The sequence below is a fragment of the Amborella trichopoda genome, chromosome 1, assembly GCF_054954075.1.
Source record: "Amborella trichopoda isolate Santa Cruz 75 chromosome 1, AtrichopodaSantaCruz75HAP2 v2.0, whole genome shotgun sequence".
NCBI lineage: Eukaryota > Viridiplantae > Streptophyta > Magnoliopsida > Amborellales > Amborellaceae > Amborella > Amborella trichopoda.
This window is the reverse complement of record NC_142336.1, coordinates 46,882,858-46,897,269: the sequence shown is the minus strand read 5'-3', so window position 1 is coordinate 46,897,269 and position 14,412 is coordinate 46,882,858. Positions and strand designations below refer to the sequence as shown.

The following is a 14,412-nucleotide window of genomic DNA, read 5'->3' as shown; positions in this document are numbered from 1 at the left end:
ACCATGACAGATCCGAAATCTTTTCGCTTCATTACATATCGTTTTTCCAAAACATATTCTATAATGGTCATTTACTTTCTTGGATAAAATTCTTCCGAGAATTAATTTTAAGATCTCAAATTTTGGGAACCTAGCCTCTTTGTCCTTATCTGCTCCAGCGACCCAATCTCTCATTTTGCATTTGAAGAAAATCAAACTCCCTCCGTCGACCTGCAATCTCCTATCCTCTCATCATTCTCCGACAAAGGTTACCTCACCACTTCCTCAATCCTCTCCCTAAACTCCTCTCGCAATAGATCTACACATTATTGGAAATTTCTGGTCTTGTTACTGTAAATCAATAATCATTTGTTTTATTGTAGTTTTTTGACTTTTTTACCTTGCATTTGAATTGTTCAAATGGAGAAATTGGGGGACATCGCTTTCTCATTATGTTCTTCTATCATCCACAATGCTCAAGTTTAAGCAGTGACTTAAACTGGTTGTGTGAAGTTACTTGGGTGTTTGAAATGGTGGGGAACTGGTAGACAGTGTTGGTGGAAATTAGCATGCCTTGAATTGGTTGTTTCTATTTGTTTTACTTCATCAGTTATTTGAATTTTTCTAGGGTTTCTGGGGTGGTGAATATGGGTTCTCCATGGTGTTTAAATGTTTGAATTTGATCACCGGCTTGGGTTTTTTTGTTATGTAAGTTAGATTCTCTTAAACCTCTAAATCTGTAGAATATCGTGATAATAGCTGAATTTTGGAACATCCACACCAGGCAATAGTTGGTTGTGGGAAATGGTGGACATTAATTACTGGTTTGGGACTGTTCAATGCATAAAGTGGTTGAAATGATAAATGCTTATTTTGTATAGAGATTTATCTTTGAGAAGGTTATCGAGTTAGCCCCAAATTCTACATAGGGTGGGAACTTCCCTGTCGTCTTCTCTCATACCTCACGAATCGCCCTTTGCAACCAAAGCAGCAAGCACCCATTGAATTCTCTTCAAGCGGATTCAAAGGGCATTGTGATAGTTAAATACTATGGCAAAAAATGACTGTTGAATAGTAATCATTAACAGTTGGAGCATACTCCTTTACTACATGACCTAAGAACTTCTTGGCGATATATTTATCAATGGATTGTCCATGCGGCTGAGAGATAAACCCATACAGTTTGCAAGTTAAACGGAATAAAGTTCTATATGGTTTGGTCTCTTAAGGCTAGATATTCTCATCTAACGTTTGGCGAAGTGAGGCAAACACGTGATTGTTTTTGTAGGGCGAACTTAAAATGGTTTTGACATTACCTTTAGTATATAATTTTTAGTGCTTCATGGTCATTCTATGCGGGGCCTGTTCCATGTTAGCTGTGCATTCTTTATGTTTGTTTCTTAACATGATTGGATCATGAATTTTGATTTCATTAGTAAAGATAATTCAGAGAGTGGTGTCTGTTAGTTGTTCTTTTATATATCTCTCTCTATATATGTTTAACATTATTTATGATGACCTCAGCCAAGCAACACGTGACATTAAGCTTCTATATAATGGTGTCAGCCAGTGGTATATGTTAATCCAATGACATTAAGAGCAACACATGTTTATGTGTTGTTTTTTCCTGTATTCTTAAGTTTATAAGGGTGTATGTTTCTTTTTTTGGGTGCTTATTCCTGTTTCACGCACCTACGAAGTTTTCTTTCCTTATTGATTCTTGATATTTGGTTTTTCTAATACTTAATGAAATGCGACCAAAGACCAGGAAGTTAGCTTTTGAACTGCAATTCACTCATTTATATTTTGGGCTGGTTAACACTCAAATTCCAATATTTCAAGTTTCCCAGCAACTCTACTGGCTATGCTCTCTCCCCAAAACCTACAAACCTATCTCCGCAATCCTTTTTTGGTTTTCTTTAACAAATGATCTTTGCATACAAATCCCCATGACACTGATTCAAGTGCCTCTGGGGTATCATGATGAACTGTTATGTGAAAGCACCCTAATGTTCAAGAACAAGTCACTAACAAGACACTATCTCTCTAATCCAAATTAATGGAGTATACTCTTCTTTTCTGACTGGATAACTTATTGGTTCTGTGATTTTAAATTGTTCTTCTGACCGATACTAAAGTAATTGTCTTACTTACCTTGATTTGTTATAGAGTTTGTGCATACATTATACAGGATAGGATTATGTTGCATATAAATGAGTGCAAGCTCAGATGCTTATTTGAACTTCTTAGAAGTGATCTAGCATTTAATGTGTTAGATAATTGTAGGTTTTTGTCTACTCGAATCTATTCAATTGGGTTATGTATTTTTACTTTCCTGTTCTTAGATCTTCTTGAGAAATTTGAGGCATGTAATTTTTTATTGTAATCATAGTTTAGGTTCATTTAACTAGAAGCTCGTGGGTTCTAAAACTTGGCATGTTTAAAGGGTTCTAACTTGCTTGAGTATTTGCATATTATGGTATCACAGCAATGACGAGCGTACTTTGGAGGATGTATGCAAACCGACTATATACTCAGTGGGAGAAGACATTTCTTTGGGACATGATCGAACCTTACCAACGCCCTAAATCTTTTACTCCACTTGTGCCCTTATATGTGGCTGCCTTTTACACTGGTGTCATAGGATCTGCCATAACAGAGCAACTTTACAAGGTATATATATCCTGGATTTTGTCACTTCTCAAATTTTTTTTCTTTAGCCACCTCTGACATAGGAGTTGTTTCTTTACCGCTTTGGAGAAATGTTATTAATTCTAGAGTGGTTCATTTCGTGATTTTCTAGATATGTCCTTTTTGTTGTAGGCAATTTGCTTGTATTCAAGGAACCTAGATCCCATTTTAATATCTGATGATATATTTTCTTAACAATTTTTCAGATTGATTTCCATAGGTTAAGGGTGAAGCACTTATGAGTGGATAATCTAGAGTTCATTGTCTTGGGGGTTGCTTTGTTTTATTCAGATTTAATAGTACTCCCTTTTGTAATACATGTTGCTTTTGAATTGTTTCCCCCCACATTTCTCTGCCAGACCTGAGTTGCATTAGTTGATTCTAAACCTTTTTAGACATCTAAAATGATGGATAACACGACAATGTTTGCCCAGGTTCTTCTCTATGTTGTCTTGTATTGCCTAAATGAATATGTTAGATATCGTTATGTTGGGTGGTAGCTTTGTTTTATTCAGATTTAATACCATTCCCTTTTGCAGTGGATGTTGCTTTTCAATTGTCTTCCCACCACATTTGTCTGCTAGATCTTAGTTGCATTAGTTGATTCTCATATTGCATATTAGGAAACAGTTGTGAGATATCTAGACTGAAATATAACATGGCAATATTTGCTGTGGTTCTTCTCCATGTTGTTTCACAGTGTGGTAATGTTTAAGAAGGCAGGCGCGGCCGCCCAGTTACTAGGCGGCCAATGCGTGGTGGAGAAAGAGAAAGAAAAAGAGGGGGGCTGCAGGGTTGGTTTTCAAATTTCAAATTTGCATCCAAATTAGAAATAAAGCCAAAAATATAATAAAGTTTTTGAATGTGCATTATCAAGTAGAAATATAGCAAAAAAATATTATAATCACAAAAATAGCAAACCCTTTAAAAAAGGAAGAAGCAATTCTTATAAAGATTAATCATAAATGTAAAGCCAACTTCAAATATGAACACAAGAAAATGATAAAAAGTATAACCTAACATGATATTTACACAATTAAATTTACTAACCTTTCCAAAACCAATCGAAGTAGGCTTGAATCGATCACTTTTGGTTGTCAAAAGCTCTCTTTTGCAACCTCTTTAATCCCCCAAAAGTTCTTGGTCGAATGCCTCTCAATTTTGCAAGAAACCAAAAACTTCGAATATGAATTCGATCCTTAAAATGAAGCTTTGTTTTGCTCTAAAAAATTTGTTTTTGAGCCAAAGGAATAGTTATCTATGGTTTTGGGGGGCCAAAATGCCCCCCAAATACTAATGCCCTCCTTTTCAGGTTCACCCCTCACCAAGAGTGCTCTGGGAGACTAGCCAGCTGCCGGGGTCACTGTCCCGCACTGGGCCTGGTGTGGTGGAGGGAGGCATCCCAGGCAGCTGGGTGGCGGATTTTTCGAACATAGCTGCCAGATCTTGGTTGCATTAGTTGATTCTCATATTGCCTACTAGGAAACATTAGTGAGATATCTAGACTGAAGAAAAAACATGACAATATTTGTTGCGGTTCTTCTCCATGTTGTTTCATAGTGCCTTAAGGATAGTTGAGTTTTGCATTGGAATTGATTTGGAATTCTTGGTGAAATTTCTTGAGGTTTTATTCCGGAGTCTATGGTGTTATGCAAGAAATATGCTGTGGGCATTTTTTTCCTTTGTATTGTAAATTGTATTAAATTGTTGTCTGACAGATCAATTGAAAATTTGAAATCATTTCTGGGGGAAAAGGAACTCAAGTTCTTCATGCTACAACTTGCCTTATAATTAAATTTGTTTTTGGAATCACTACTTCTTACTCTGAATGGTATATAATTTTTACTAATCAGTGGCTTCATCTTACTTCATAATGTCCCAGATAGTTCGCCATAGAAATTTTGGCCATTTTATCGAAGAGTCTTAAGAAATGCCTGTTTTAACATTACACACATTTGAGTCATGGACATAAATAGAGCACCCACGTCCATTTGTATCATAAATGGCAGGAGGGCCACTTCCCAATTTCACCTTACAAGAAAACTTTTTCTTTTTGAGAAGGGGAAGACTCAGAACACTCAATTGTTTTGATAATCTGCCTGCCTGGTGGTTAAATCCAGGTTGGAGATACTGATGGTTGGTCCCTATTGCCACCCAATGTTTTGGGTTACAGAACAAAAAATCAATGGATGTGTAATTTAAAAAGTGAATGTGAATCTTATCTTTTGAATACATATTTAGAAGACATATGCACAGAAATTACGAATTATAATATTTATCTTTTTATGTAAGAGAAATACTTACTTGGGATTTGGTGTTTGTAACACCAATAGCTCATTAGAAGGGAAACTGTAAAATATTGGTATTTACATCACTGATATTTTTAGGCACTTCATTTTTTTTTTTTTTTTGTTGTTTATCCTTTTCAAAAGAACCATTCTTAGGGAGGGGCAAAATAGGAAAGTGGTCCACCCACAATTACGAATTCACCATTATTTCCTCTGGGTTATATGTTAAAAAGATTTTCACTTTCTTTTTAGAAATTCGGTTTAACAGGCAGTTTCTATTTTCTGCAAGGGGAGAAATAGGTTTCATCCTGAACTACAAAGGCATGCCTTTGTTTTTAACATGCTATATCGACAGATTACCAGACTATTAAATCTGACCTTTGTTTCTAGCATGCTACCTCCAAATGGTACTGTACCAATTTGAAGGTAAAAGTGCTTACATGAAAGCTTGCATGGTATATCCTGAGAATTTAACTTCAGTCTAAAACTCAATGTGATACATTGTGAAACATTAATTTGAGAAACCTAGTTGATGACTTCTGATAACCTTCTTTTACATTTATTTCTGTGTGGGTTTTCTTGGCTTACTTGAGGGACACCTGTTGGACATTGACCGCCTTACAAACCAGGTGCCCATTTGGGTTGAGGGATGTAGATTTGTAACAAATTCATTTAAGTTACTAATGAATCAAGTACTGCTATTCTGACAAATCCATGTAAATGGAGACAAATTCATGGATGTTACTACTGACTCAGATACTAATGTTTTGACAAATCCATGTAGATTTATAAATCAATGTAAATTTGTAACAAATTCATACAACTACAATCTTACATAACAAAAGACTGAAATACCTAGTCATGTTTTCACATTCCGCACATCTTCTTGGCCATTATGAAGGTGGAGTTGTGTATACAGTGAATTTGGATCTACGGCATGCTAAAGAGACTTTGCATGATATGATTATTGCCATTATCAAATAAGAGGGACTCTAATACAAGAAAAACAGGACTGATATTAAACAACTGACATAAACAACAGTTTTTCTGTAGCCTAACATCTCGCTATTTTGAACAGGAGAAGTACTGGGAGGAACACCCAGGAGCAGCAGTGCCCCTCATGAAACCCAAGTTCTATTACAGCACCTGGAAGGTAGAGAGAGACGATTTTCTACCACGAGCCAACCAGTGATGAAGCTGCTTTTGGACTCATCATAATCAACTGTAGAAATGTCAGATATGTGTTTTTGTATTCCAAAAGCTGTATCATCTTGTGGAGTTGCTAAGAGCAGTATGCTTCTGTCTTGTCCCCACACATTTTGGATGAAGTGGCTCCTACAGCACGTGTCAACAATAGCTTAAGTTTCCATTTTTTCCACTGATATCTTTAGTTTGAATATTTGTCCTCTCTAGGTGGTGTATGTTGGCACTTTTGCGTGCAGGTTCTGGGTGTTTCCATTCTAATATAGATTTTTCCTTTTTTTTTTAATGAATTGACTTTTGTGTTAGATATAAAACTTCAGTAGTGTGCATGAGGGAAAAGGAACAACTTAACTGAAGTAAACAAAAAATGTGTACATTTGACAAAATATGAGGTTATTGTGGATATAAATTATTCGGATTCCTTCTCTAGCCGATGATTCTCCACTAGAGTTTAATACTCGCCAAACACGTCCAAGTGATACTTGAATGGGCTGGCAGAGGTGAGCAATCTAGTCAAACATTTGGCTAGCCTCCATGGGCAGGTGGAGGACCCCTTGGCGCAGCTGATGACATTTCGTGAATCGCCACCCACCTCCAATCTGAATCCGCACTGAAGCGTCAAATAGTTGGAGACCATCCAAAAGTGCGCGAGTTTCTGTGTGTGTGACATCATACAAAACCTGCCGACCCTAGTAAATTAGTGGGCATAAGACCCGAGTTAGTGCCTCCATACCCCTCCAGCCCAGGGTTTCCAAGTAAACTATCATCAAAATTTACTTTGGCCACAGCCTGCTGTATTGGTGTCTGTTAAGAGGATCACTATATTTTGAATGGTAACGAGCAAATGATGTGCTTCCATTTGGTATCCAGGTAAACTGCTGAGAAAGTATCAGAGTTCCTTGCAAGCTTTGTGCCCAAGAGATGTTCAATGCCTTGAGGTGGTCTTTGATCAAGCTTAAAGTGCTTTTGTTGCCATCATATGTGCACCTGTTGCCTTCCAAGCAAATAGTCTAAAAAGTGCTGAAAATGGTGAGGTACCATACCATGATGCCAGAGGCTGGGTAGGGGCAAGATTTGTTTGGCAATCTTTCAATGGATGAAGAGGTTGCCAGACTGCCGGTGGATTATTCATCATCATGGTACATGACATAGTGCTTATGCAGTGAGAATCCCCTTCTTAGTAGATTACCTATGGTGAGGACTTAGAGAGTACTAATCAATTGAATTCTTGTATCTTGTGGAGTACCTAGGTAAACCAGGCCCTGCTAGGCATGACTGGCAACGGGCTAAAAGGGGACAGTGACCTGTGGAGAAACTGACAAAACATCGGAAGGACAGGGACACCAGACAAGCTTGCCTGTTCTTTTTCTAGGGATTAAATGGGATTGGAAAAGGTCTACATAGAGGCCAAGGCTGAGGTTTCCTCGTTGTATAGGTTTTGACAGAATAGAGGGGGCCAAACCAGTTAGCCACCAAGATTTGACATGAGATTATCTTGATCTACTGCCTCTGCAAAGAGATAGGGCAAGGTGAGTTTAAGCAGGAGAGATCTCTCCAAAACATATTCCAATCAACCCTTTTTGCCGCAAATCTGTATCAACTCAAGAACTATGGATGCAGCTAATTGCTTTCCAGGCCCTTGATGCGCTGTATGTGCATGGAATTCGGCATCCATTCTGACTCATCAGTGCCATATCGCTGAAGTGTAACTTGCTGCCAAAGATGGTTGTGTTTGTGGGGAAATGCCATAACCACTTACCTGATAGGGCCTTGTTGAAGTCCTTCAGCTTTCTGATGCCGAAATGGCCTTCACATTTTGGTTTACAAAATCTTTCCTAGTTGACCAGATTTATTCTTTTTTTTGTTTTGAACTTTAACACCATGAAATGACCCTATTTATTTTCTGATTTCTATCGGGCCCATTCCATAGGAAAGCCTCGATGGGGCATTCCAGCTTGTTCATAACTGACATAGGCATGCGTAAGATATAGAGAAAAATGGGATACTTGCAAGAGTGGCCTTAATGCGTGTGATCATGCCATCTAAAAGCATGGTTTGCAGAGTCGCTGGTTCAGAGATCTGTAGGGGGGTGTGGGCAGAGCAGTAGATTTATCATAGTTGATCTCGCATCCCAGTTTTCTGAGTTCCCTCATTCCTTTGCCTTTGCTGGCCGCTTGTCGCCTTGACTTCTGCATAAAAGCTTTGGCAATATGATCAGATGGACCATCATAAACAGTTCCATTGCCTTAAGTATTTGATTGATATTGCCTTCAGCCCTATCAATCCTTTCAATTTATTCTATGTCTGTTGTGAAAAAGGACTCCATATTTGATGAGGGAGGCTTCGCTACTATTTCGGAAAGACGTGATGCTGATTTTGATTCAGGTTTTTGCAGGACGAGTTTGGGTGATGTTTATGCACTTGGATTCCATGTATTTTGCTGTTTTCTGAGGGAAGGGGTTTTGGTTGGTGGGCTTTTCACGAATGGACTGGGAGTAGGAGTAGAGTTTGTGAATAGGGATAGTTTGGTAGTCTAGATGTGTAGGAAGATGCTTTCATGGGGCTGGTCTCTAGGGTTGACTTGGGGGGGTAGGGGCAAGGTGGGGAAGAAGCTGCATCCAAGGTGCAAGGTGTGGTAATCTAAAGTTTGGAAATCTAAAATTTCTTAATCTAAATGTTGTTGTAAAGCGTTCTGGGCATATGGACGCCACCTTATTCAGCCTTTTAAAGTTTTATCACCCTCCTTACGGCCCATTCTATATATGAGGCAGTAATCGGCACGTCAGTGCTGAGGAGAAGGCCCTTGGCGTATATGCCTGCTCTCTCTGCAACTTATATCCTAACCAATGTTGGAAAAACCGGGCGATCTAACCGGTAATCACCCGGTTAGATCGGAACTGACCCCTTGTTGGTTTTGGTTTCGGGGGATTTTGGTGATTAGTCGGTATTTAGAAAAATTAGAATTAAAAATGTAAATAAAATTCCAAAAATAAAGAATTTGGTTTGTAATAGTTTTCTTTTAATATCCTTTACATTATAATAAATATTAAAAATCTTTTTGGTCATTAATACTCACTTTTATATCTTCCCATTTTTTTTTAAATTTTTTAAAAATACCTTTAGGTACAAATAGATTTTTTAAAATCCATTTTTCCATTAATTTTCAACTTCATTTGAGCGTATTTTGTTTTAAACTTTTCATATTTTAGTAGATTATTTTTGTATTTTTTTATTTTTTTATTTTTTTCAACAATTTTTTGATCGTCCAGTACTTGCCCGATTAGAAGGGTTAAATTGGCCGGTTTACCGGATAGGCTGGTTAAACCACTTTTGGCCCTATGTCTAATTAACCATTCCAATTCGATTTTGCAAACACTGATCCGAACCAAATAGGCCCTTATGTCTAATAGGCTTGGCAAAGGGTTAGGGGGCTTGGACCCCTGGCCTTAAAAAACGATGGAATGGGCCAAAAAATATAGCATGAGGGGCGGGTTCAGCTGGTTTCCAGCCTAGCTATATCTAGCAAGGGGCGGGCTTGGCCCTCTTTGGCCTGGCCTTGCCCCTATGGGGGACAACGACCAGGCTGAGTCCAGACCAAGCCCATGCCCACCCTTAATGTCCAATCTCTCTTGAATGTAACCTTGGAGTGAAAGTATTCTAAATGATCATGAAAACAATGTGATCATCGGTGATAAATAGTCATCATCGGTGATGAAGAGAGTGGATATTGAGGTTGAATATCCAACTCTCTCTCCGCCACTATCTAATCTATTGATTGATTGGCGATAACCCTTTGCAATATGGATTTCTACTTTCACCATTTTCAAATATGATTTGATTCTTTATGTAGTACCGGGATTGTAAAAGTTATCAATCTACCTTTACCCATCCAAAAAGAAAAGTATACAAAGAGATCAATTACTTTTTAATACAAGACAGTTGCAATTAATTTTATCTATAAAATTCAGATTGGGTAGCTGTGAGTGTGATATTGACTAGACTAAGAAGTTCAAACAAATAAATTTTTTATTTGAACATCAAGACATCCAATTTGATATGTAATAGCTAATAATAATTGTGACCTCTTTGTAATAAAGATAAGGAAAAATTTTGTATAGAATTTTAATTTATCGTATTATTTCATGGAAGACTAGTTTTCTATTTTTTCTTTCAAGTGGCATAAAGAAACTCCAAAGATTTCACCGTAACCCCTCATCTCTGTTATTGATTTTTTATTATAAAAATTAACTCCAACAAATTTTTTTATACCATTTCGACTCAAAAACTTTTTTAACCATCTTCTTCCCTTTCCCTATTAAAAAAATTTTGGGTTGAAATAGTATAAAAAGATTTGTTGGGATAAATTTTTATGATCAAAAGTCAATAAAAGAAGGAGATAAGATATGAGGGGTTACGATGAAATCTTTAAGGGTTTTCTGATGCCGTTTGAAAGAAAAACGAAATAAAAGTCTATTATAAAATAATATGAAAAATTAGGGTTATACACGAAATTTTCCCTAAAGATAAATAGTCTTATAGTATATAATCCCAAGCCATTAGTATCCAAAATGCACATTTGTGGAGTTGATATTTAGCACATTTTGTCCAACTATGTCTCCGGTCTGTAGCCCGCACGATGCAATGACCTTCGAGAACAGCTATTGGATTGGGAAGAAGGGGAAAATTAAAGTCTAATATGGCGTTTGATAAACTTTCATTGCAGAATCTTGAGAATCACCCCTGCTATTGATTTCTTGGATTCCCTGCACGATGCAATGACCTTGGAGAACAGTTATTAGATTGGGAAGAAGGGGATTTCTTGGATTCCCTGCACGATGCAATGACCATGGAGAACAGTTATTAGATTGGGAAGAAGGGGAAAAGTAAAGTCTAATATGGCGTTTGATAAACTTTCACTGTAGTCTCCTGGGAATCACCCTGCTGATTTTTTTGGTTCTACAGGTGAAAATTGGTAGCGTGAAAGCTGGAAAACTTATTTAATAAAATATGGTGCTAGTAATTTCACCAGCTTATCAATAGAAAAGCTGAAAACTGCCTATAATACTGTTAATTATGTATTTCATTGAATGATGTGTGCAATGCAATTTTAAAAAAATATTTTATAATTAGTTACCTAAAAAGAAATATTTTGTAATTAAATAAGGTTCCTTCCATTCATCGAACATATTATACACAATGTAAATAGATTAAAAAAATATAAAATATTTACAAAAATATTGAAGAATATTGTCATCAAGTCCATCCCCATCTAATGCTCTCTCTCTACCCCCACATGTTACATGAAAACTCAAACATTAGTGACACTATTGCGAAGAATCTCATGGGTTAACGGGGGCTTCACGTGGGGTTATGTCGCTGAAAGGGTGCTCTGACTGTCAACGAAAGCTGCTGTGTACCCTCCCTATGAGCAGCGGCTTTGTAAACAGGAATAGTAAAAGTGGGAAAAATGGGGTTCCGACTTTCCCACTTGTGTCCATTACCAAATGGGTGAAACTTGCTGTTGGGGTTAAAGTGGCGTACTTTCACCCCTTTACACTCTTATCAAACATCATTGCTTAAGAGTCATACGACACAAAAAGGAAATTCAATTCCGGCAAGACTTGATCTGAATCATAGTTCAGAACCAAGTCGGCTCAGTGATGGAGAGCGCAAAAGTCATTTAATGGATCTCCTGGCTCAGTTTGATCAATCAAATTATATGCTATGTTTTACATCTTCTATTTTAAGTTAGCATATGCTAGATTCAATATGGAGGAAAATATTAACATAAAGCTCTGTTGATAAAGTAATACACCCAGTGTGAGATATGTTGGATTCAATATGGAGGAAAATATTAACGTAAAGGGAAATGTTTATGTAGAGTCCGCTCTAAAACTAAAAGAGGTGGTTTTGATGTCCAAATATTCTCAAATTAATCACCTCGACATCAAGATGTATGGACATGATAAAAAAATAGATTTCAAGTTTTGGAAATAGTACATCTAAAATATTTTTGGACTGTCAATTTTCAAGATTTTCAAATTTTTATAGATTCTGCTCGATCTACACTATTTTTAAAGTTTTAAATTTTATAATTAAAGATAAAAATATATTTTATGGGTATCACAAAGATTTTCATTATTGAAACTATATTTCTCAATACTATTTGAAGATGCGCTTTACTTTGATTGTTTAGAGCCTCGGCTCTATACAAACTGCACCCCACAATTGGTAAATGTGTTATCACCGATAAACTTTTGGAAATAAAAGTAAAAATATTAAAATTCTTAAATGAATTCAAGCAATAATTTGTGATCTAAAAAACAACAAAACTTTTGGAAGGTGTTATATTTATTAATTTCAAATTCTTATTTATGTATTAGCATCTTTATTTAATAAAATAAAAAATTATAAATAATAAAATGTCAATTCTATTACAATTGGAAAAAATAGATAAAAAGCAATGTTTAATACCTTTTTCGTATTACTATAATTATTTGTTACTATTAAATTGATATAAAATATGTTATCTTTTAGATATTAAAATTCATAATTGAAATTTTAGAAAATTATTAAGGTATCATGTTACTCATTTTCAAATCCATTGTTTTAAATAGTTTTCTAAAAATTAGATCGGTTGGTCGAACGAGTCAACCCATCAGTTCTGAGTCAAACCGGCTGAGTTGGTGATATGGCTTGGACGAATTGGCCAACTTAAAAACTAATAATAATAAAAATGCAAACAAAATGTTTAAAGTTTAAAATGTTATAAAGTTTTGAATCTCCTCCGTGCCACACTCTGTCTGATCCTTCCCTTCTCGTCTTAGGCGACCAGACATATGTGTATTGATCTCGAGAACCCCTTAGCTTGCGGAATCGAGAATCCCAAATACCGGGATCCCACCCAAGAACGTGTACTCAATTGGCCAAAAGCGAAATAGATGAATGCAACTATAAATCGAGTGCAAGAAATAAAGCAAACATAAAAAGCACACCACAACAACGCACGATTTACGTGGTTCACCCCGTAGGGCTACACCCACAGTCTCGACAACTAGAAATCCACTGCCACAATGAATATTACAATTTTAGGTTACAAGAGATAATACTTATCTCTAAACATCAGTAAAGACCATCACCGATCTTCCCTTCTAAACTTGGTCTCCTGACCGAGCAACACTGTCGATCAACATCCTCTTTCCCACTGCAATGCTGCTACTAGAAAGATAACCTCGAGAGCAACATAGATTTTCTCTCTTTAGAAATAGAAGTTAAGTAACCCAAAACTCAAGGGAATACCGCCTCTCTCTCAGAGGCCATGTCTCTCTCTTGGCGACCCATCTCCATATTGGAGATTCATTCTGATAACCCCCGAAAGGGTGACCCTCAAAGGATGCGTATTATGTCATCCTTCACTATCTTATAAAGATATCACTTTCTTGCTTCCCAAGAAAGTTAATTTTCTATTTCCTATAATACCTTAATATTTAGAAGAAAATATGGGTAAGGTGATTTGGCTATCACCTAACCCAACAATCTCAACGTTGATAGCAAAATCACCATAATTGCCTTGACAACCTTCAATGAATAGATTTCTTGATTTCTTCTGTGAAATTTTCACAAACACTTTACCTTCATATTTTTCCACCTCCAACCATGGATATTTCATAATTTCTTCTCACTTGTCTCAATTGTGAAATTTTCACAAACACTTTGTCTTCATATTTCTCCACCTCAAACTTTGTATTCATAAAACTTCATCATTCATATGTTTCTTAATATAAACCTTAGCCCCGTACACACCTTGCACTCTGATACCAATTGTAAGGATCTCGAAAACCCCTTAGCTTGCAGAACCAGGAATCCCAAATACCGGGATCCCACCCAAGATCGTGTATTCAATTGGCAAAGAGCGAAGTAAGATGAATACAATTATAAATGGAGTGCGAGAAATAACGCAAACATAAAAAGCAAATCACAACAACACACGATTTACGTGATTCACCCCGTAGGGCTACATCCACAGTGTTGACAACTAGAAATCCACTATCACAACGAAGATTACAGTTTTGGGTTACAAGAGATAATACCTATCTCTAAACATCGGTAAAAGATCATCACCGATCTTCTCTTCTAAACCTGTTCTCTTGATCTTCCAACTGAGCAACACCATCGATCAACATCTTCTTTCCCACCGCAATACCGCTACTGGAAAGATAACCTCAAGAGCGACATAGAGATTTTCTTTTTC

The 14,412-nt window shown here is 36.7% G+C and overlaps 1 protein-coding gene across 2 annotated transcripts; it reads left to right on the top strand.

Moving 5' to 3' along the window:
• On the top strand, window positions 1-6,447 carry EMB2752 (embryo defective 2752). Of its 2 annotated transcripts, none has more exons than XM_006852517.4 (3): window positions 1-247; window positions 2,468-2,652; window positions 6,037-6,447. In XM_006852517.4, exons 2-3 carry the CDS (start codon window positions 2,470-2,472, stop codon window positions 6,148-6,150), a joined length of 297 nt encoding a protein of 98 aa, XP_006852579.1. In that variant the 5' UTR covers window positions 1-247; window positions 2,468-2,469; the 3' UTR covers window positions 6,151-6,447. The 2 variants fall into 2 exon arrangements, with proteins under 2 accessions (XP_006852579.1, XP_011626292.1); XM_011627990.3 differs by lacking the exon at window positions 1-247 and adding an exon at window positions 482-687.
• Window positions 6,448-14,412: the final 7,965 nt, after the last annotated feature.